This window comes from Zootoca vivipara, chromosome 9 (genome assembly GCF_963506605.1).
Source record: "Zootoca vivipara chromosome 9, rZooViv1.1, whole genome shotgun sequence".
NCBI lineage: Eukaryota > Metazoa > Chordata > Lepidosauria > Squamata > Lacertidae > Zootoca > Zootoca vivipara.
Window position 1 is genome coordinate 24410956 of NC_083284.1, and position 23469 is coordinate 24434424.

Genomic DNA, 23469 nt, shown 5'->3' on the forward strand with positions numbered 1-23469 from the left:
TTACCTTATCTTGTATCTCTTTGTACAACCCTAGCAGATAGGGTTGCCAGTTGTCAGATTATGGCTCCAGGATGAGGTTTTGGGGATAATTCTCAGGGAACTGTCCCCTTGATGGCTTCTAAATGTGCAGGTATGCTAGACTAGCAGTCATCTGCTAGTGTATTCCCCTGGCTGCAGTGTTGCTAACTTGCTGAACAGATAAGTGGAAGCATGCATTTTAAAAGTATCACAATTCTGAAGAAATTTGTGTCTCTTCTGCCCAGCTCCCCCCACCCCAAGTCTGTTTTCCTACTTTCCCCCCATTTCTGTGAGCCTGCACATCACTAACTACCTCACTTTTATGGCTGGTCCATGCACTCGGGCTCAACCCATGTGTGTGTTCTGTTGACTGTTCAGAACGGGCAACCTGGTAACATCACCAAGATCCATATCTGGAGTTGCAGACATTGGGGTGCTGGAGAATTGGTAACCCTTCAAGGGGCAGGCTTCTATTATCCTCTGTCGAGTAGTTGTTTCGATTGGGGCAGGGTCCTTTGTCCTCATACTTTGTAGAGCTCCTGGCCATAGCTCTATGGCTGAGTGTTGACACAAAGTCCCAATTTCAATCCCTGACATCTCTAGGTCAGGGAGAGCAGCTGGCTGCCAGTCAGTGAAGATAATATTGAGCCAGATGGACCAATGCCGTGCTCGGTATACGGCAAATTCCTATATTCCTTGATCTCTGGTGCCCATACAGTATTAACATTTCTCCAGAGCCAGAGGGAGACTCTCCTCTCTTCCCAAGCATTTGATTAATTTATTTTGCATAGCTGAGGCTGAGATATGGCCTTATCACCTAAACACAATGATCACCAATTAAATCCTTAACTGACGAAGAACTGCGTGAAATTTGCGCTTGTTGGAGGGTGGAGAGTTTGACTATCGCTACCATTCATAGTTGTGTAGGGGTCACTTGCAATGTTTCCGCTCTCAGCATTTTGTTTGTTTGTTTGTGCTTGCAATCCATCATATTCGAACTGTGATGTTTTCATAGAATTGTGGAGTTGCAATGCAAGAACCTTTTGCCTCATATGGGGCTCGAAGGCACGACCCTGAGACCAAGAGCTTCATGCTCTCCCATACCATCTTGTGCCTAAGAGTAATAAAATCTATTATAGCTGGCAAAGGGCGCGTCTCTCTCGCGCGGTTAGGGCAATTGGCAGAAAAGTACTTTGCAGCTCTTGCGCTTTCGTTTGCGAGCTGCTTTTTGGCTATTGCTGCTGCTTTTCTTTTCTTTTTGTCGGCAAAAACAAATGGGAGGGAGGGAGGGAGGCGGGGAGAGCCCGACGAGCGGCAGAAACGCCTTCCCCTTTAAGCCCGCCCTCTGCTGCTCGCTCGGAGAGCTGCTCACTCGCACAACGGGCTCCTCGGGTGCTGCAGGCGCCTCGCCTCGCCTTCCGCGCGCGCCCAGCAGCCGCTTCTTGCTCCCTCAGCTCGACCGGAGCGGGGAGAGGAGAAGCAGGGCAAGGTGGCGAAGATGCTCCCCGCCGCCAAGCAGTTGCTCCGGGGCTGCAGGAGAAGGTGGCGAGCGCCTCAGCCCCCGGGGCTCCTCGCCGCTCCTCTGAGAAGGAAAGGCGGCGTCTTTCTCCCGGCGGACCGGCTGCAGGTGAGTGGCGGACACGGCGTGCCCCCGACGCAGGCGGCGACCCCGTCGCTCGCTGCTTCCTCCTCCTTTCTTGGCTCAGGCCTGAGGAAAGAAACTTATTAGCGCACGCGCCACCCGTTCCTTCCTCGGCAAGGCAGGGCAGGGCAGGGCAGGGCGAGGCGGGCGCTTGCCCAGCTTTGGCCGTCTGTTGCTCCACAGCCTTCCTGCCTTGCTGGAACTTCGGCCGCCCGCGGGGACACGCCCGCAAGACGGCGAAGTATAAAGTTGCAGCTGGCTATGGAGGGAAGGAAGGAGCCGCGCTCTTCCTCCTCCGCCGCCTTGGTCTCTGTCGTCTTGAGTTTCAGGCTGTAACCGTGTTTTCCGACTTGGGGGCGGGGGAGGACGCTTACATTAATAGGGTGGAGTGGCGGGGTAGGGAAGGGTCCTCGAAGTTTACTGTCCTCGAAGTTTACTGTCACTGCTTTGGATCCCTTTTGCTGATCAGATCCGTCTGCGTGCAAACTCAAGAGGAGGAGGAGGTCCCCAGGCCGACTCCAAAAAGAGGGAATATGTAAGCAAGCCCCATTTAGAGCAAAAGCAAGAAGCCAGACACTTGAATGCTTGTTAACCTATGCTGTAAGCTTCCACATGATTTTCACACTCTGATCCTAAGGTGTATTTACATGGCAGTAAGTCCTGCTGCGTTCGGTGCAACTGTCTTGGAAATACAGTACTGTACCTTCTTCTTTTTTTGTAGACTTGAGTGCTGTGAACTGGGAATGTTGCTACTGTTGGAGGAAGGTTACATGCATGCTCAGTCGTAAATAAGAGAGCCTATGTGTACATGCTGCAGGGTTTTTTCTCTGAGTCACCAGTGGGATTTCAGTCCTTAGGTATTAATAACTCATTAATCGCCCGTTCACTAAAACCATTTTAAAGCACTAATGGTGTCCAGAGTCCTATCCTGCCTTGTTGGCATATGTGCACCTTGCAAAATGTCGGAGGAAGGCCACCTTATTACCTTGACTGTGAACATTAAAGAGAGGCTGCAAAGTGTTAGCCTACCAGTGTTTTCTAAGAGTGCTCTTCTGTAATCCTAGAAGGCTCAGTGTTAATCAGTCTTCTGCACAGTTGTGTTTCATTATTAAGAAGCCTGTGGGGATGGTCCCATAGGAGACACCAATTAGTTCAGCTAGCTGAAGCAGTGGTAGGTAGTTTATTCTTTTCACCTTGCCTGTCACTATTTTTCATACCTTACATTACAGGTTGTCGAACAGGCTTCCTAGTGGTCTGTGTCTCGAGAGAGAATGAGAAAAAGGTGTTGGTGCAACAAATAATACAGTATTAAATTAGTATGGAAGTTAGTGCTTGCTACCCAGCCCCCAGCACCAGTATTGCATAGAAATCTAAGGTATATATAGGTAATTGATACTTGGTGGGCTTTACTTAAGATAAGAGTTTTGTGAATCACGAAACTTGCTGACAGATGTTTAGCCACCAGCTTTTTTATATCTGTGCAGCTACCATAGTGGCTTTTCATTCCTTGCCAAACCTTTATACAGGAGCAAAGGATTTCTCTCTTTGGGAGCCTTTAGCCATATCTGAGACAAATGCATTTGGCAGAAGTTATTGCATTGTTCAGGGAAAACAGTGATGATAGGAGTCAGGTTCTTGTTGCTTGGAGGCAAAATCTTCCCCTGTGACAGGCAAAACAAAGAAGGTCTTCAAAATCCGGAGTTGAAAGCCATGACCCCCCCCCCCAGCACTTTTCTTCTTCTTAACTTGTCCTAGTTCTGAAAGGGTAATGAATCATCAATGGAAAGCGTTTTAAATAACACTTGATTTAGCACAGCTGCACGCTTTTTGGGGTTGAGTCTGGCACCAAGACAATGTTGTTTGGAAAACAGAAAATTTGCATAGAAATGAATCCTGCAAATAAACATGCGCTTGATAAATCAATAGGGCTTGGTAAACCTGTCATTTGCAAGTGCCTGCTTTTAGATGCTGCAAAACGCTTGTCTTCATCACCATAATTTCTGGAACTTTTAGGGCACATATCCCAGTAACACAATCACTTTATATTTGATGGACAGCGCAGTAGCAATGTAGACAAGCAGTTCTAACATTCCACCCCATCTCATTTTGTGTAATGTACAGTTATAGTTAAGTGAATCATAACTATTCATTTACTTCTTAATGTGTACCATGTGGCAAGGCTACCAGTAACTACGGTTTTACTCCCTTGGAAAAAGGAAGCTTGAGCATCATTTGGCATCGCTTCTAGTAAACACCTTATCATAGATTTGTATTCAGAGACACTTGCTTAAATATATGCTGTGGGAATGCCAAGGGGCCTTGACGGTGCAGGGTATAAATCTTTAAAACAATAAAGTTCTTCATCAAGTGGTTGTATTGCTGCCTCCCATATTGAGGGCCTCTGGGATGACTATAAATCTGCTTCATTGTCTTGCAAGACAGATTATTTGAAAACGATCTGTAGTATTCCTATAGGGAAGATTATGTGCTTGGTTTGCAATTGTGTCCATAATATTGGCTGTGTCAATGTCCATAGGATATATAAAAAACTGTATGCATGAAAAATAATGCTTTTTATATGCTGTGATTGAAAGATAAAACTTACAATTGTAAGTAATGGCAAAATATAACCAACAGTAATGGCAAAATATAACCAACAGCATTAATCCTCTGTCATGGTTAATGTTAGCAATCCACTTTTCTAATTTGACCCAAACGTCTGCAGCAAATCCATTTTCAAACTATTAATTATGCTAGATTTGGAACCATTAAATGTGTTATTACTGAGTTGCAAATGGGATTTGGAAAAACAACCTGTACTAGATCTAATATTCAACAAAGTGCTTCTGACATTGGCTGTTCAGTGGAACTCCTCCAACATTTCTCTTTGTGCACCCTTAAATCTGTTCTGGGGGTTCCTCCAATCATCTGGAGCAGATTCAGGGGTGCCATGGGAAAAGAAGAGGGAGAAGGCATTCCTTTGTGTAGAAATCCTTGTGATAATGAAAACATTTCATTAGATACTGCCCTCGGTGATTTTGCATTATACTCAAAAGCACATGCATAAATTGACAATTATGTATAACCTTTTAATCTTACTTTGGAAAAAGTTGCTTAAATTTGATATCCAGCGCAAATTTTTGATTGCATAATCCTCCCTCTCCCTCAGCTTGGTGGAAGGGATAAGTTTGGCTTAAATGGTTTGCCCAGTGCCATGTAGATTGCATAGCCTATGCTGATTCTGCAGCTATTTCTGTTAGCCAGGTGTATGTTGGGTAGATGGGGGAAATGTGGCAGAACAAGAAAGAAGTACAGAATGAAATATCAGGTGCAAGTGGATTGTATTGCATGAATCAGTCACTTCATGAAGCAATCAATCAGACACTCTTCCCTTTTGTGGATCTGCCCTGGCCCACATTTGCCTAAAATGGTAGATTTATATTACTTTCCTCCTACATAATCATTATTACTTTCAGCCCCTCTCAGGAAAGCTCCATGTGGAACTAGGAATTTTGAGGATCCAAATTTATTTTAAAACTAGAGCAAGGAAGCGAGAAAGCAAGTTATAAGAACCGTGATATTGTCAATTACCCAACCAATTCAGCCTGATTCCTAAAGGAAACCTGACACGCAATTGCTTGGTGCACTTGCAAACATTCCTCTTAATCCTTACTCCCCCCCCAAATAATTTTTATTCATTTTGTATCAACACTTACAAAAAAAAGATAACAAAATAACAACAACAACACAACATACAAGACAGAAACAACACAAATAAATCCTTAACTTCCATCTATTTCTCTAACCATTGTTGTGTGGACTTCCCCGAGTCCCCTCTACCTGATTTTCATTTCAATGCTTCTTTAGCAGTTTCATAAATCATAATCTTAACCATCCTTTCTTTTTCTTTTTTCAACTTAACCCTTACTATAAATTCCTCACATTTCCTTTATTATAAATCCTTCCAATTTAATCCTTACAAACTACTGTACTTAAAAACGCGGAGGGAAGAGATATCTTCGATCGCCACAGCCAACTGGAGAAGCAGCGCCTTTCCCACGGGGCATTCTCATTCTGCTTGCCTCCTCCTACTCTGCCCACCCTACAGACAGAGGCTGCATGGGGGACGCTGTGTGTGTGATGTGTTTTTTTCTGCGCAGCATCTTCGCGCGGCTCCATTTGTGTGCGGGCGGCACAACGTTACACAGGAGGAGCGCAAGGCGCAATGTTTCACTGATGTTAAAGGCGCAGGGGGGTATTATTTCAATCGCCGTGCTCCTCCTGTGTAACATTGTGTCGCCCGCATACAAATGGAGCCATGTGAAGACATTGCACGGCAAAAGCGGACTGCCTACAGCAGGGGTCCCCAAACTAAGGCCCGGGGGCCGGATGCGGCCCAATCACCTTCTAAATCTGGCCCGTGGACGGTCCGGAAATCAGCATGTTTTTACAAGAGTAGAATGTGTCCTTTTATTTAAAATGCATCTCTGGGTTATTTGTGGGGCATAGGAATTCGTTCATTTTTTTTTTTCAAAATATAGTCCCCCCCCCCACAAGGTCTGAGGGACAGTGGACCGGCCCCCTGCTGAAAAAGTTTGCTGACCCCTGGCCTACAGCCTCCCTCCCAGCTGAAGGGTGGGCAGAGTGGGAGGAGACAAGCAGACGACAAAGGCCCCGCGGCTCAACACTGCCAGGAGCTGCGACTGCTAGAGCAAGTTCCATATTTATTTATATATTTAATTGCTATATTCCGTGGATAAGACGACCCACCTTTTTAGACCTAAAAATTGGGTAAAAAATCTCGTCTTATAGACGGAAAAATATGGTAATATGTTGTTCTCCCATTACCCATGACCATTGACTATGCTTGGCTGGGGCTGATTGAATCCAACTTGTTTTTAACAAACAGCGATCTGGAGCAGGCACCCCCAAACTTTGGCTCTCTATATGTTTTGGACTACAATTCCCATCATCCCTGACCACTGGTCCTGTTAGCTAGGGATCATGGGAGTTGTAGGCCAAAACATCTGGAGGGCCACAGTTTGGGGATGCCTGATATGGAGGTTTGAAGCCCTTCATTGCAAATAAACCCAGGACTCTTCCTTAGTCATGATTTGTTTAGCTATTCTGTTGGGTGGTTGCTAAGCTTCAAAAACATGAGGCGTGAAAAATGAAAAAGACTTTGCAGATACAAGCTATGGCTTGTTTGGCTTGTTTGTTCATCTGTGGGATAATTTGGGGTGAACTCGTGGTTTGTTAAACCATAGCTTAAGCAAACCATGACCCGGGTTATGTGTGAACCAGGTCTTGAGACAGAGCAGTAAAAACAACAGCACCAGAAGATAGGCACAAGTGACAACAGTATTACTGAAGTGAAGAAATAAGTATAAAGCTGCAAGGAAATGAGCATCTGTGAAAGGTTGCTTAAGTCTTTGTTTTTATATCAGTGTTGTCTAAACATATATTTTGGAATAAAAGGTTTTGAATTGAAAGGCAATATAACACAAATGCTGCACAGTGAGAGATCACATTTCTACTTCTAAGGGTTTTTTTTAAAAAAGAAAACAAACAAATAAACAAACAAACAAATAACTGTGGTTGTGCTCAGAATCTTGACAATGGGCGGCCCTTGGCTTTAACCCTTTTCTTCCACATTCAATTGAAGGGAGAAAGGTGTGTTGAGTGATTTTTGCAGGTTTTAAGAACCTGACACTCGGGGATCAAAGTGAAAGATTCAAGATAGAGACTTAATATAACATACCCAAGACATGCTTCATGTTTCTACTTCCAAAATTCTACAAATCATTAGCAAAGAGGTTTGAGAGATTGTACCAGACATCCAGTATATCTGACAGCAACATTGTATTTTCAAGCTACATCACACATTCTTTCAGCTGAAGTTTACACTTCCCTACCTGCTATGATAGAGGGACCCAGGTGGCGCTGTGGTTAAACCACTGAGTCTAGGGCTTGCTGATCAGAAGGTCAGCGGTTCGAATCCCTGTGACGGGGTGAGCTCCCGTTGCTTGGTCCCAGCTCCTGCCAACCTAGCAGTTCGAAAGCACGTCAAAATGCAAGTAGATAAATAGGAACCGCTACAGCGGGAAGGTAAACGGCGTTTCCATGTGCTACTCTGGTTTGCCAGAAGCGGCTTTGTCATGCTGGCCACATGACCTGGAAGCTATACGCTGGCTCCCTCGGCCAATAATGCGAGATGAGCGCGCAACCCCAGAGTCGGTCACGACTGGACCTAATGGTCAGGGGTCCCTTTACCTTTACCTGCTATGATAACATACAGTAATGCCAGTTCCTTGCGGCAAACTTGGGAGCCAGCCTTTAAAATTCTCATTCAATATCCTCAATCTGTCTGCTTTCTGGAGCAATCAACCTTCTCTCTCTGACTCTCTCTCTCTCTCTCTCTCTCTCAGATCGAGACTACATAGAATTTTCTTCAAAATCTGGACTGAAACTCACTCCAAACTATGGTTTCACATTTTGCATTTAAAGGAGATCCTGGTTAAGCATACCTGTAATTAATAGTGCTGATGCCAGCTTTATGTATATAAATATCTATATGTCTCCTTTATGGGCTAACCCTCCTAAGAGTGCTTGCATCATACTGAAACAGAAACCAGTCTTAAAACATTGGGCATCCCATAGGCCTCTGGTTGGCCACTGTAAAAATAAAATACTGACTGAGATGGACCTTTATCCTAATCCAGCAGGATAAAGGGGGGTGGGGGGGCGCTGTGGTCTAAACCACTTAGCCTCTTGGGCTTGCTGATCGGAAGGTCGCAGGTTTGAATCTGCGTAACAGGGTGAGCTCCCATTGCTCTATCCCAGCTTCTGCCAACCTAGCAGTTTGAAAGCACACCAGTGCAAGTAGATAAATGGGTACCGCTGTGGCGGGGAAGTAAACGGCATTTCCGTGCGCTCTGGCTTCCATCACGGTGTTCTACTGCGCCCAAAGCAGTTTAGTCATGCTGGCCACATGACCCGGAAAGCTGTCCGTGGACAAACACTGGCTCCTTCAGCCTGAAAGTTAGATGAGTGCCACAACCCCATAGTTGCCTTTGACTGGACTTAACCGTCCAGGGGTCTTTTACTTTTTTTAACTGATCCAGCAGAGCTCTTCCTGTGTGTGTGTGTGTAACAAAGTTTTATTGATATAGCATATAAATAATATCCCATATAAATGATGCAACAGCCATTTAATATGAAGGCAAGCACTGTAAAACATTATTAGAACAGTGATAGCTGAAAACAATGCAGAACATTTAACTATTAGTTAAAAGCCAAAAGGCCTGTTTAAAAATAATAAAGGGGTGCATTGCTTAAAGGAGGAGGAATTCCAGGGAAAATAATGTAAGAAGAAAAGATGCTCAGAGGCCCACCTAGAATCATAGAAATTTAGAGTTGGAAGGAATCAAGCAGGTCATCTGAGGTCCAGCGCTGAGGGCCTTCTGGCGGTTACCTCGCTGCGAGAAGTGAGGTTACAGGGAACCAGGTAGAGGTCCTTCTCAGTAGTGGCGCCTTCCATGTGGAACGCCCTCCCAGCAGAGGTCAAGGCAATAAGCAACTGTTTTACTTTTAAAAGACAACTGAAGGCAGCCCTGTTTAGGGAAGGTTTTTATGTTTGATGCTGTATTGTTTTTAATATTCGGTTGGAAGCCACCCAGAGTGGCTGGGGAAACCCAGCCAGATGGGCGGGGTATAAATAATAAATTATTATTATTATTATTATTATTATTATTATTATTATTATTATCATCATCATCATCTAGTCTAATCCCCTGCTATGCAGAAATCATTTGCCCAATGTGGGACTTGAACACACAACCCTGATATTAAGAGTCTCAGGCTCTACCAACTGAACTATCCTAGGTCTATTCCATCCTTTGGTTTCCCCAGTGCCCAAACACACTTTTAGGAAGCCTGCAATATCCTTCTCACACTCATGATGTGGAGGCATTCTGTTTCTTACACATAGTCAATATATCTATTGTGACTTTATAACTTTATTCTCCATGAATATGTAGCATACATTTGGAGGCTGGGTACCAGTTTACTTACCACAATAAACAGAGCTATATGCACCAGCCATTAGTGGCTAACGTTGTAGCTGAAATTGGTTCTTCTCTCTTTGCCTTGCGCTCAAATATTCTTTTACTTATTTATAACCCTCTAGTAACTGAGAATTGCCCACTGACCTTAGCAAGAGAAAGCTGAGACTCTTTATCCGATTTTAAGTTGTTTCCCGACGCATTCTGCTTTTGGAATAAACCCATCTGTGTACACGTATCCAGTTCGTAGTACAGTATTGATTCTTCAGAGTGATTTTATAGGAGCAGTCTAATATACAGTGTATTTTATATAGCCTGTTACCACACTTAATATTTTCCCATAGTTTTACCCTTTGTAGTTGGCAGCTTTAAAGCTGGCTGTATAAACTTCTTAAGTGGGTTTACTATCAGCATGACAAAACTGGTTTTAGCACAACTATGCTGTTCTGTAAGTGATTTCTGTGAAACTCTTGTCACTGATAAAGCCTTTATTTGTGACAACAAAATGGTCTTTCAAAGTCTATTTGGGTAGAATGCTTGAGATAGAGATCTCATGTGGGTTAAAATAAATGGTAGGGAATGAGATTTGTAGGCGTGTGTTGGAAATTGTTGTTTATTGTTTAAAGTGAAAATTTAATAACAATTATATTCAAAAAATCAGTGCATCAATCCAGAAATAACATTTTTAGGACTGATATTAAAATGGAGATCCACAGTTATATTTATGATTGCACGGCAACCTGCATCCTTCACAAATGATCGGCATTAAACAAAAAACAAAAACCCAGACTTAATGCCCTCGTTATAAAAAATAAATTATATATAATTTATGCCCCGTTATTTACACAAATGAATTGTTCAAACACATTCCATTAAGCAATGAAAACACACATAAACATGAAAGCAGCAGGTCACAGAATTATTTAAATGCGTGTTGGATGTTCATACCCAGTTTCAGTGCAGGAAGAAAAGGACTAAGACTCATCTCAGGAAAGGTATTCTAAAGTTTCAGTGTCACTACCAAAAAGGCCACATAATTCATACCTGTCTGCCTGTTGAATCCCAGTGGTGATGGAGAGTAGGGCCTATGAAGCTTACCTTTGCGCGTAAGCAGTATTGTTTTAGGATAGGGGTGGTTAATCTGTGACCCTCCAGGGGTTCTCACTGATCAGGGATGTTGGGAATTGTATTCCAATAGCATACAGAGTGCCACGGATTAGCCAAATCTGAGTTAGGAAAATGTGGTTTTGAAGGTATCCCGGTTCAAGGCTATTAAAGTTTGGTCTTTTTTATATTAACAGAACACAAGGTATTACAAATGAAGGGAGAACTGGTAATTTTTTCCACCTTCAATTTACCATGTACTGTGGTGTCATTGTGCCAGGCCTGTGGCTGGGACAGGTCTATGAAAGAGTCTGTTCCACTGCTGAAGGAACAAGTGAATATTTTCTAGGTCCCTGTATCAGATTTAGGATTTAGGTTTTTTTTTCAACCTCTATGATATTGGAAACCTTCCAACCAGCAACGTAAAATAGCACCACAACTTCTTTGAACAAGATTTAAATCAAGGCATGATTGTTACTTGCTGCTTGCTATGAGAGAGTACAGAGAGATGCAGGCAGGCAGAGCAAAACCATTTAGATGTCTCATCCAAATGTTCTGATTTCTGATCCTGTAGCTAAAGCCCCAGCATAAGTGCAAGTTTGGTTTTGCAAATTACTCTTGTCTGTCGTTGCCAACAGACTGCTATTGTTCTTGACACTTTCCCTGCCTAGAGGTGCTGTGGATGACATAGATTCAACAATGCAGTTGGAATGTTTCCTCTCAGGTGATATCTTCAGTTGGTGTATAGCACAGAAAGGGACACTTTCTTAACCTACTTAAAAGCTTTATAATAGATCCTGCCATCCCCCAGTACATCAGCAGCAGCTGTAATGAATCATTCCTTAGCCTTGGAGAAGAGCTTTCCAAATATATCTCGCATCTGTACAGCTGGCATCTTATTTATGTGCCTTTGTCTCATGAGGTTAATTTCCTTGGTGATTTTGCCTGCTACACAGTAGGCAGGCAGGCCTGAGTGTGATATAGTTAGATCAGAGACTGTGAAGAGAGCATTTTGAATTTCTTGGAATTCACTTACATCTCCTTGACTTTATGCCTTAGCTTTATGCCATAGAACTGGCAAAAAACTAGGGTCAGCCTACACAAATGTAGCCCATAGTGATCTATGTGCTTTTTTTCTTATCAAGAGAGAGCACTAGGGCCATGAAACTGCAGCAGATGAAGAAGCGATGTTTAATAATTCCTTCCTCAGCTGTGTCGAAGTTGCGGTCTGGACTTGCGCTTTTGGTTATACACCTCACTTAGGTGCATTTAGAACAGCCTGTTACCCCCCAGCGGAAAGATTCTCTTCTCTCCAAGGGATTTAGTGGGTAGTAGTAGATGCACAAAGAAGTCCCATCAGACACTAGTAACCAGTCTTCTGTTATGATGAGTGGGGGAGAGAATTTAGATGTGCCTTCTCCTCGAGTAAATTTGTCATGAGGTGCTTCCCCCCCCCCAAATTCCAGTAGTAGCATATCTTACAAACATCCCATGCATCCACACGAAAGGTAGGTTAATACGTCCTACAAAATGAGTGTGTTCTAAGGTTTTGATCCAAGATTATTATAATCTGCCATTTTATTTTATTTGAGATTCCTCCCCCTCCCACAAGAACACTTCATAGCAAAAAAAAAATCTTGTTTAAGTCAGAAAACATCATGTGAATAAGCTCTAGTTGATGTGCACAAGTAGAGCTTCTTGGATCTTTAAATGCCAGTTTAAAAAGAGAGAGTGAGAGAGTGCATAGAAGGCCAATAAAAGGCAAGGCATTTTTGGTCCAAGGTTGTCATCTGTTTTGTGAATATTGCATTGCAGAGGCTGGAGAAAAGCCAGGCAGATCCTCTCATCCCTATTACAAGGAACTTGCCTGCCTCAGCACTTGTAACAACAACATCCATTCTCTTGCTTTCGATTTTGGTTCACTGCCAATGTGACATAATGGAATTGAGAGTGGCATACTGCCATTGTAGTATTTTGTTTGACCAAGGGGTTGGGTTATAGTTGCTACTTTCAGATTAAAAGTATAAGCTTATTCAGAAGGTTTAATTACGGAGTTAGAGCTCCTATCTCAACCCTTTCTGAAATTGGGCTTTTGGAGCAACAATTCTGCTGAAAATGATCTCTGTTATAACTTGCTCCTGCAACAAAATGTTTCAGTGTGGAGTAGTTGGTTCTCTTTGTGGTTCCAGCCAGTATTCTCCAGTGTTCTGTATGCCATCCTCCCTATCGAAACTTAGCATTATTTAGCTACTAGGTGTGCATAGGCCTCAATAAACTGTTTTGGGTTTTCCCATTTCTTTCTCCCATAAATATTTTTCCCCACATTTCTGTAAACTTTGGGTTGTGCATGGATGGTGTCATTTTGGCAACATGAGTTGTTACTATGATTTTTCTTAAGATAACCTAATTCTTAAGATAACCACATTTTATATGATGGTTCCTAACACCAATGAGGAGTTTTTCATTTGTTATTTGGATACAGTTGAACAGCATTTTGAATCAAAATGGCAGACTGAACTTTTCAAAACTGCATTTATTTGTTTGTTTTGTTTTGTTTCTTAGAATTCCTCAGCCATGCCAGGCATAAGGCTATCGGCAATTGATATAGTAAAAAGATGAAGCTAGTCAGAGTATTTCAAAACCATGCTTTATCTTGGGGAGCAAGAAGTTTATTTCAGTACAAACAAACATTTTGCCCATTTTTTGTCTCCATAGAGGTGGCAATTCCTATAACTTTCGCCCACTTAAATCTTTTACTTTTTCACCTGCTCAAGCTTGACATTATAAGGCAGAAAATATATTTTTGGCAATAAATGTTCTCTACTTTTTATTAACAATCTCCTTGATTCTATTTACTTCTCTTAGCATATATTAATTATAATGTGCTGACTCAAGTATTTTTGTGGTGATGGTTGCAGCTCAAGCAGTGATTGGGTGAGTTGCTTTAAGTGTCACAGATGTGGTTACAAGAATCTCTGGTCGCCATTGAACTACCACCTCAGGCTTGAATTTCAAACTTTTTGTATGAAAAATTCAGTAAAAACTTTGGCTACAGGCTTATAGGCACCCTGCTGTTTTTCTTCAATTAGATCTTTATATATTATGCAGTATTTGCAAATACTGTGTAATCTTTGAGATCTGTAGGGAAGCTTCAGAAGTCTTCTGACAGCTGTGTAGACTTTTCCTCATTCATGTTGTAACCTGCAAAGTGGCCCTGGATCTAACCTTCCCTATCCAGAAAAAAGGAAATAGCCCACTGCAGACACAGCATGCAAGCTAAACCCAGCAAACTGTTTTTATATAAAACTGGCACCTGGGAGATTAGGCTTCAGTAACGCGCCTTTAATTAGAAAGTCAGGTTTTCAAAAGAAATCCGGGGGGGGGGGAGGGAGGGAAGAGAACGAGCTTTTCAAGTCCTGCAATCAACAGTTCTACTTAATGTAAAATACTGGGAAATGAAAAGCTATCAAAAGACTTAAATAGACAGAATAGACAAAAGCATAGCGGAAGAGGAATTAGTTTCTTAAAGCATCCACCCTCTAGAAATTTAAATGGCCTTTTTTGCGGGGGGGGGGGAGAGAAAGTGTGTGTTTTTCTGAACAGTTTGCATGCAAATCCTTACTGAAATGGAAATGTGGTTGTGTTTTTTCTTTGAAAGAATGGTGGTGTGAAATTATCTTTACATCTTTACAGGAGAGGCAGCTGTCATGTAACAAGGGAATGAATGCACTGAAAACTATGTTCCCTTGATGGATTGCATGCTGAAGAACCCAAGTTCATGTCTTGGCTTCTTTAGCTACAAGGATCAGGTAGCAGCTGGTGGTAAAGACCTCGTGCTTGAGACCCTGGAGATCCAGTGCCCGTCAGAATAGACACTAGTTGGACTGAAAACAGTTTCATATATTTGAGGGTTGCCAGAGTCTTGAAGAGGGATGGGAAACCGTCAGCTTTCCAGATGTTGTTGAACTGTAACTGCCGTCATCTCTGACCATTGGCCAAGCTGGCTGTGGTTTATGGGAACTGGAGTCCAACAACATTTGAAGGGTCACAGGTTCCTCTACAGCAGGATTTCCCAAATTTGGGTCTCTGGTTGTTGTTGGACTAAAACTGCCATCACCCATAAGTAGCAGGACCAATGGTCAGGGATGATGGGAATTGTAGTCTAAAAACAACTGGAGACCCAAGTTTTGGAAACCCTGTTCTAGAGCATACATAGCCTGCATGGTGCCCTCCAAATGTTGTTGGACTCCTAACTACCATTGTTTCCAACCAGCTTGGTCAGTGATCAGGGGTTATGAGAACTGTAGTCCAACCGTATCTGGAGGAGACCCTATGTCGGTGTTCTGTGCTCTATAGCAGGAGTGGCCAACTCCCAAGAGACGGCGATCTACTCACAGAGGTAAAAACAGGCAGTGATCTACCCCAATTTGGGGGGTTCAAGTTGTTGAGCTTTAGGGAGGGAAACCCATTTTTAGGGGTTCAGGTCAAAGTTGTTGAGCTTTTTTAGGAGAGTCAAAGTTGTTGAGCTTCTTTGGGGGAAGCCACAGATCTACCAGTGATCTACCGCAGACATCCAGTGATCTACCAGCTACCTGTTGGATGTGCCTGCTCTATAGAGTGGTGGGTACAAAAGCTGCAATCATGTGCCTACTTCATTGGGCACAGTTTGCATTGAAGTGTGATTGAACTCAGTGGGGACTTACTTTCAAGTAAGTGTGATTGCACTCCAAGGCAAGGTCTGTGCTCTGGTAACCTCTAGGTCAGATTACTGCCCAGTTTATGCTGTGCTGCCTTTGAAGATAGTTTGAAAGCTGCAGCTCATGCAGAATTTTGTGGCCAGATTATTGACTAGGACCAGGTGATCTGAACATACAGCTCTAGTTCTGTCAGCACTGACTGCCAGTTGGTTTCCAAACCCAGTTCAGAGTGTGGGTTTTGACCTTTTAAAGCTTTACACAGCTTGAGACCCCAATATCTCAAGGGCTCTCTGTCTGAGATTGGCAGCTGAGGCCCCCTCAAAGAAATGTTTGGGTGTTGCACCTGACACCAATATCTTCTCAGTGCCCAGTGAAGACTTGCCAAGCATTTGGATAACAATAATGGTTGGGTTATAGTTTCTGCTTTTGATGTTGGGTGAAAGTGGATATTTTTGTTTTGAAGGATGAACATATTTACAGTAGTTTATTTGTACTGTGTTAATTATCACTTGTATTCCTGTATCTTTTTGTGTGTCACTTTGGTACTTCCTTTGGTTGTGGGAAGAGTTGAACAAATAACTAAACTAAAAGTAAGGTGGCCACCATGCTTGTTTTGGTTCCTTTTCCACCATTAGATCATAGAAATTCAGCTGTGCTACCAAATGCTACCAAAAAGTTGAACCGTTTATTGTAGTTGAATAAATTTAAGTGCTTATTTTTTAGGTGAGGAGGGAGCTGGGGAAACCTTCCTTTTTGTTGCAAAATGATATAGGTCCATAGCGCCAACCCTAAAAAGAGCCTATTCCAGACAGATTTTGGTGGCTACCATAACAAAGAATTAAAAAGTCAGGGGTCACTTTCTGTGAAGTCTTAAAGATTCTCCTTATTATTAAAAAAGAAGAAATATCTTCTGCTGCTGAAATCTCTTTCACATTCACTGGTTTTCATTTTGTATTTCTGCCTGTTTCCAATATATGTTTCCAATATATAGCACAAGCAATATTAACACTTGTATAGGTGATGCTTTCTTTAGTTTTTCACATTAACTACAGAACCAGCAAAGCTAACCCTCCTTAGTCAAATAAGGGCACTGTATTATGTTCACCAATGTTCACAGAGAGGAGTGAAAGTAAGTTGGCAAGTCTGCCTGTTAGAAATTGCTAACCTTTGCAATCTATACACTGCTTCTTTGATCCATTGGGAGTCGGCTCCAGTGTACCACATACTTTGTGAGAGGAATGTGAAAAGCTCTCCTGTGGCTTTGAAGGATAAAGGGGCAGAGTTCAATACTGGTTGTCACTTCTGAGAAGGCAATTGACTTTTTCACTTCTTTGTCTGGTAATGGTGTCATTGCTGTAGTCTCTCTTATTGTGCTGTCCACTTTCTTTCTTTTAGTAATGCAAAAGCTATCTTCGCATGGCTAGAATTGAACTCTCCCCACATTGGGGCCATTTTCATTGCCCTTTCTCACATGCTGCATACAAGTGGCATGATGTTGCTCAAGTAGCAAATGGGAGGGTAGGTACACTGCAATTTAGGGTACAGAGATAGTTTTCACCTGCTTGATAGCTTTGTTGATGCCTCGTTATTGAAAATGTTTTCAATGAAAAAGAAACTATCCTGTCTCTTTCTTGAGATAGACTTCGGCTATTCATCTTGCTTGGCTAAATAAGGGTTAGTGTTGAAGGATTTCTGTCCTGTGTATAAACATCTGTGTTTATTTTATGCATTTGTACTCACCTCTCCGCTGAAAAGACTCTGAGTGACTTAGGATATGAAATAATACAACCCCTCTTCCTATTAACCTATTCTTAGTTAATGTCTTTGACAGCGGACTGGAGTGCAGAAGTCTTCACTCTGGTCTGCCATCAGAGGATAATAGCCAGCTGTGCATGAGTTCAGTAGCGCAGCTGGCAAAAGATCAACCCACCCGCCCATCCCTAAAATGCTGTTTCTTTGCATCTTGTGCGATAACCTTGCTTTGTTTCCTTATGCACCTTGTATGATGACCTTGCTGTGGTTGAAAAAATGGTTGCTGTATTCGGGACCGGGAAGGAATTTGCTTGCAAACCATTTTGGCCCATTTGGAAGTTTTACCTTCCTCATAGAAATCATAACAACATTTGGTGGATAAGGCGTTTGGTGGAATCCTAGTCCAGTTCAGGGTAAATTAGCGCATCACCCCAATCTCAGATTGCCTGTTAATGGGGTTTAAGAGGAAGTCTCTGTCCCGAAGCCAAGTGAGGTGCAAATAGGCCGTAAAGCTTTCAACAGCAGCCTGGGATGGGGGGGCACCTAAGTTGACCTTCATTTTGAGGGGGTCCATATCCCAGGCATGACCCTGCTGGAGGTAGGGCCTGCTTCCCATATCTTCCTCATAGTTAAATGCTTCAAATCTCAATATGTAGCTAGTCAATCAATCAAGCATGCTTGTTCTAGGTCAGGCACCCCCAAATTCGGCCCTCCAGCTGTTTTGGAACTACAACTCCCATGGTCCCTAGATAACGGGACCAGTGGTCAAGGATGATGGGAATTGTAGTCCCAAAACAGCTGAAGGGCCGAGTTTGGGGGGGGGCTGTTTTAGGTTGTGTATCAATGGAAAGCTGAATCACATAGTAATGCTTTCATAGATCATAGAATTATAGAGTTGGAAGGAACCCTGAGGATCATCTCGTCTAACCCCCTGCAAAGCAGGATTATGCAGCTGTCCCAAATGGGGATCAAACTTGCAACCTTGGCAGTATCACCATCATGTTCTACTCAATTGAGGTATCCAGGCTTGTGGCAAGTTTGAGAGTGTCTGATTTATGGCATAACATGGATGCTAAGCATATTTTTTTGTGAACCATCAGCTCATTTTCCATTCTTGATGTAGGATTATTTCAACAAATAAATTATTGTCATTAATCTTTAGATAGAAAAAGCCTGATGTTAGCTTGAAAATAATAACTGGCCTCTTAAAAACACAAACATTTATACATGTAAAAATGCCTAGACCTAACCAATAGGAGTAGTTGATGTCTCTACAGGGATGGTATTTCTACACTGATTGGGCTCTAAGACTTGTGTTCTGGGTGCTCAAGTGGATCTTTGCTGCGGCATGTATACATACCCAAAAGAGCAACTGAAAGTGCAAAAATGAAATTTTGCTTTCTTGCTAATGAGCTTGCAGCTTGAAATTTTGATGAGGTAGAAAAATATTTTTGAAAAAGGTAGTAGCTCACTTTCATTTAGTGACCCTTGAGGGTGTGTGTGTGTGTGTGTGTGTGTAAAAACCACCCCAACCACTTCCCTGGGATTCTTTTAATTTGCCTTTTGAGTATTGACCTTCAGGTGTAAGGTGCAAAAAAAGGTTTAAGGACCCTGCGTATGAGGTTTTGTGCTTCCAAAAATACTCCCCTCAAGGTCAAAATACACATTACAATATGTCTAGGTAAGGAGAAAGTGCAATATAGTGCCTTAAGTGCATGCGAAAAAATGTCAGTCGTCAGTCACAGCCTGTCAACATGTCCTGTATTTTCCCTGCAACATTTACCTAAAATCTGCAACCTTTTCCTCACCTTTTATTTCCGATGGGACTAACTTGGTCTCACTCTCTATAATTTCTGTCATTTGTTGGTCCTTTCCTTATTTATTTCATTTATTAATCTCTTCCCTGATGTAATTTAATGATAAAAACATCAGCAATAAAAACTGCATATAAGAATCCAAATCTAATGCTCATATGGACTGGGGTAAGAATCTTCACACTTAAAAGTAAGATCTTCAGTAGGCACTGGGAATATGATGAAAATGTTTAATGGAAGGGAATTCCACTGCCACACTAAAGGCACGATTCCTACAGCATTTGGAAGCAACCTCCCAGTGTGCTGGTATTTGGAGGCCCTGTTCATGCAGCCAGTTCAATTATTTCAACAGTGGTAATAATAATAATAATAATAATTTATTATTTATACCCCTCCCATCTGGCCGGATTCCCCCAGCCACTCTGGGCGGCTTCCAACAAAATATTAAAATACAGAAATCCATCAAACATTAAAAGCTTCCCTAAACAGGGCTGCCTTGAGATGCCTTCCAAAGGTCTGGTTATTGTTGTTCTCTTTGACCTCTGGTGGGAGGGCATTCCACAGGGTGGGTGCCACTACCAAGAAGGCCCTCTGCCTGGTTCCCTGTAGCTTTGCTTCTCGCAGTGAGGGAACCGCCAGAAGGCCCTCGGCGCTGGATCTCAGTGTCTGGGCAGAATGATGGGGGTGGAGAAGCTCCTTCAGGTATACTGGACCGAGGCTGGTTAGGGCAGGGGTCCCCAAACTAAGGCCCGGGGGCCGGATGTGGCCCAATCACCTTCTAAATCTGGCCCGCGGACGGTCCGGGAATCAGCATGCTTTCACATGAATAGAATGTGTCCTTTTATTTAAAATGCATCTCTCTGTTATTTGTGGGGCATAGGAATTCGTTCATATTTTTTTTTCAAAATATAGTCCGGCCCCCCACAAGGTCTGAGGGACAGTGGACCGGCCCCCTGCTGAAAAAGTTTGCTGACCCCTGGTTAGGGCTTTAAAGGTCAGCACCAAGACTTTGAATTGTGCTTGGAAACGTACATGATGCCTATATTTTGCCCTAGGTACAGATTCCGGGCCTACTTTGCAGGCAACCACATATAGAGTGCATTGCAGTAATCCGTTCTGGAGGTTACCGGTGCACAACTGTGGTCAGGTTATTATCCCAATCCAGAAATGGCCATAGCTCTCTTACCAGCTTGTTTTGAATTAGTCCCAACTTGCTTGAATTGCACACCCTTTCTAAATATCCTTTGAAGGTGGTTTTTTTTCCTAATTCAGCAAGTTAATCATACTGCTTTGGGGAAGTTTCCTTGAGAACAAATATTTCCTTCTGTGTGGTGAAAATGCAGATTGTACTCTGGGTGCATCCTAATCAGGCCACAGAGAGTTGGGCCAGATCAGCCTGCTCTGGCAAATAGACTCTGCTTGCCCCAGGCAGTAAGAATCCATCCAAAGATAATTATAGCTCTGAGAAGGAGAGTGCCCTGGATGATTATTTATCATAGGCATTTCCAGTTCTTTTAGCATATGTCTTGGGGAGAAAACTCTTCTCTGATAATGAAAAAACAACACTCGGTAGCTTCGAAATGAAAGCCATTTGTTGTTGTTTTTAAGAAAGAGTCCCCTGTTTATTTCTTAGCTGAAGCTTTTATTCCGTAAAAGAAGTGACTCTGTTGGTCAGAATTCAGTTGCTCTCCTTGCCGTGTTACACTTGCTCTGTGCATTAAATTTGTATGCAAGCTGATGGCTTAAGATTTGAGCCTGCTTGATTTTGGTACTAGTCACGTGCATCCTCTAGGGGCAGTTAAGGGAGAAGAAGCATATGCATTTGTCCTGTAGCAGCAAATGAAGTGTGCAATGTGGCTTTAAGTATTTACATTTTTTAAAGTGGCTTGGCTAGGTACAAAACACCCTAAATGTTCACTGAAAGCAAAGTCACTGGAAGAATACAACATTGTCGTTCCTGCATTGGCATTTCTTCAGGGTACAATCCAAGGGGCTGGGAATGTCTCCACAGAATGGGACGTGCTAGCATGAAATCCCTTCTGGGAACAATGTTTTGGCAAAAAAACTGTCCATGCTAAATCCTTCTCTATTTCACTTTTTAATGAACCCCTTGTACAATTATTAGTCGTTATTTAGTTGTTTCCTGTTGGACACTGAACCTAATTCAAAGTTGATGAGGAAAGGAAGTGGGTCTAAACTGCAGATGGAAACTTGTTTATTCCCCCTCCCCCTTTTCCCTTAAACAGAAACTGACGATATTTTTTCAGCTCTCAATATCTGGAACCAGTTCTGTAAATTTGCATCTATTCTTTTTTCAAAGCCTGTAAACTTTTTGTGGAATCTTGTATGGCTTGTAATTCCCCGCCCCTGGTTTATAAATAACTGAAAATGATTTTAAAAAATAAAAAAGTAACAGATAATGGAGCCATTTTTCCAGGATAATAAACTCATTCTGGACTCCCATTTTCTTCCCCACCAGCTATTGAATGAAATGAGGCTTATTATGGTTTTTTTCTTAATAGCATATGCATCTTACCCTTCTTCCAAGAAGCACTGGGCAGGATATAGCAGTAGATGGTTTATTTTTCCACAGATGGGCACAAACATCTAAGGTAGAAGAACCAAGGCAACATCATGTTAGGAAAACTACCCAGTAGACAGTGAACATTAAGCTAATTTTTAAATGAGGAGACTTTTTTTAAAAGGTTATTTGGTGCTGCACTCAAGTGAAATTCTAACATTGGGAATTTGATAAATGTTCCTCTCTGTGCCCACTTTACAAATAAACTGTCATTTAGAAAATTATTTCCCCCTGTGCTAAAAACTATATAATTATATTTTCTTACACAGTATAAAGGATGATGAGTGGCACATCTAAAGAAGGTAATTACTGCAATTACGTTGCTAATGGACACGGATCTGTAATACAGAATTTGCTCTGGTCTATGCCATGGCTTCGTGATAGTCTAATATGCTCTAAATGTGTGTCACTAAAGGCTCCCACAATAAATTTAGTATTGCAGGAAAGGAGTAGCATCAGATTTGCAGTGGACTGCAATTAGCTATTCATCTGGCCGGATTAAAATGCATGATGGGTACAACAAGCAACCATGTCAAAACACATTAAAACCATATCAGATTTCAGTTTCAGATTTCGCTTGATGTGCCTTCAAACTAGCACAAAATAAACCTTGCAGACTTAATAACAAAAAATATAGTATTTCTCAAAAAGCAGGTGTATTTTTAGGCTGATATTGATGCAGAACGCAGATGCTTTGAAACCTATTCATCACTATTCTTAGCATTTGGTTAAGCAGTAAATAACACTCCCTTTCCCCAAGGAGGTTCTGGCATGAAATGTGACCATAAGCATCCCCCATAATTTGAGAAGTTTACTGACAGCAATGGGGACGGGCAGAATCTAGTGGATAACATTGGAACATAGGAAGCCGCCTTATTATTCCATCTCCCTCTGTATTATACATGTTGGCAGAGAGGTTCTATAAGATTTCAGACAGGATTCTATCTCAGCCCTGCCTGGAGATGTCAGGGATGCTCTACCACTGTGCTATGGCCCTTCCCAAAACATTTTCATGTGCTGTCCAGTTTTTAGTGGTAGAACTCTTCCCGAGTTTCTCTTAATTGAAGAAAACACATTTGGCGCAGTGCATCTCAGTTACTCTTTTTCAAGTTAGAGTATCAGAAAAGAAAAGGAGGGGGAAAACAGAACTCTGCCAGTTCAAGGTATTGACCCACCTGTACTCAGTTGATGTCCAGCATCACAACGGAGGAAATGAGATTAAAGAGCCAAGTTGCACACACACTACACTGGTAAGATTTCAGGGCTTCCCACAGGGAAAGCTGAGTTGTACCTGGAAAATAAAACAATTGGGTGCAAGGCACGTGTCTTAAATGTCATGTAGGCATGCTAGAATTCCTGAGCTAAGTATTTCCCAGTGAAAAAAAAAGCTTGCTAAACAGAACTCATCAGAGAACTAGAAGACTTGGTGATGCCCCTTTTCTGCAATAGTACAGATAAAAAATTGCATGGGTTAGTGAAGGAAACGTTTGCCTGGAGGTGCTAAAATACCCTTATATGTGAGAAAAAAATGATACTAGTCTTGCATATGCATTTGTGATAATGGACTAAACGAAATATGCTGGCTGCACAGTTTGGAAGGAAGGACTTCCCTTTCAGGTGTTGAACTTACACTATCCTCATACCCTTACATTATTTGGACACTGCTTTTCCTTGGTAAACCATCTCCAGAGTGGCTCATTACATCATAAAAATGTGTATAATAAAAGCCTAACATTTTAAGTTAAGGCACTGACAGTTACCTAGGTTAACATTTAAATAGGCATACAAATATGGGATG

General features: G+C 42.2%; 1 protein-coding gene across 1 annotated transcript in view; it reads left to right on the forward strand.

The window, feature by feature from the left end:
* Positions 1-1362: 1362 nt before the first annotated feature.
* Positions 1363-23469, forward strand: part of MCUB (mitochondrial calcium uniporter dominant negative subunit beta) — a 62886-nt gene continuing 40779 nt past the window's right edge. Inside the window, exon 1 of the mRNA XM_060278506.1 lies at positions 1363-1645. Coding sequence (XP_060134489.1) covers positions 1517-1645 — 129 coding nt within the window. The 5' untranslated portion in view covers positions 1363-1516. The remainder of the gene's footprint in view (positions 1646-23469) is intronic.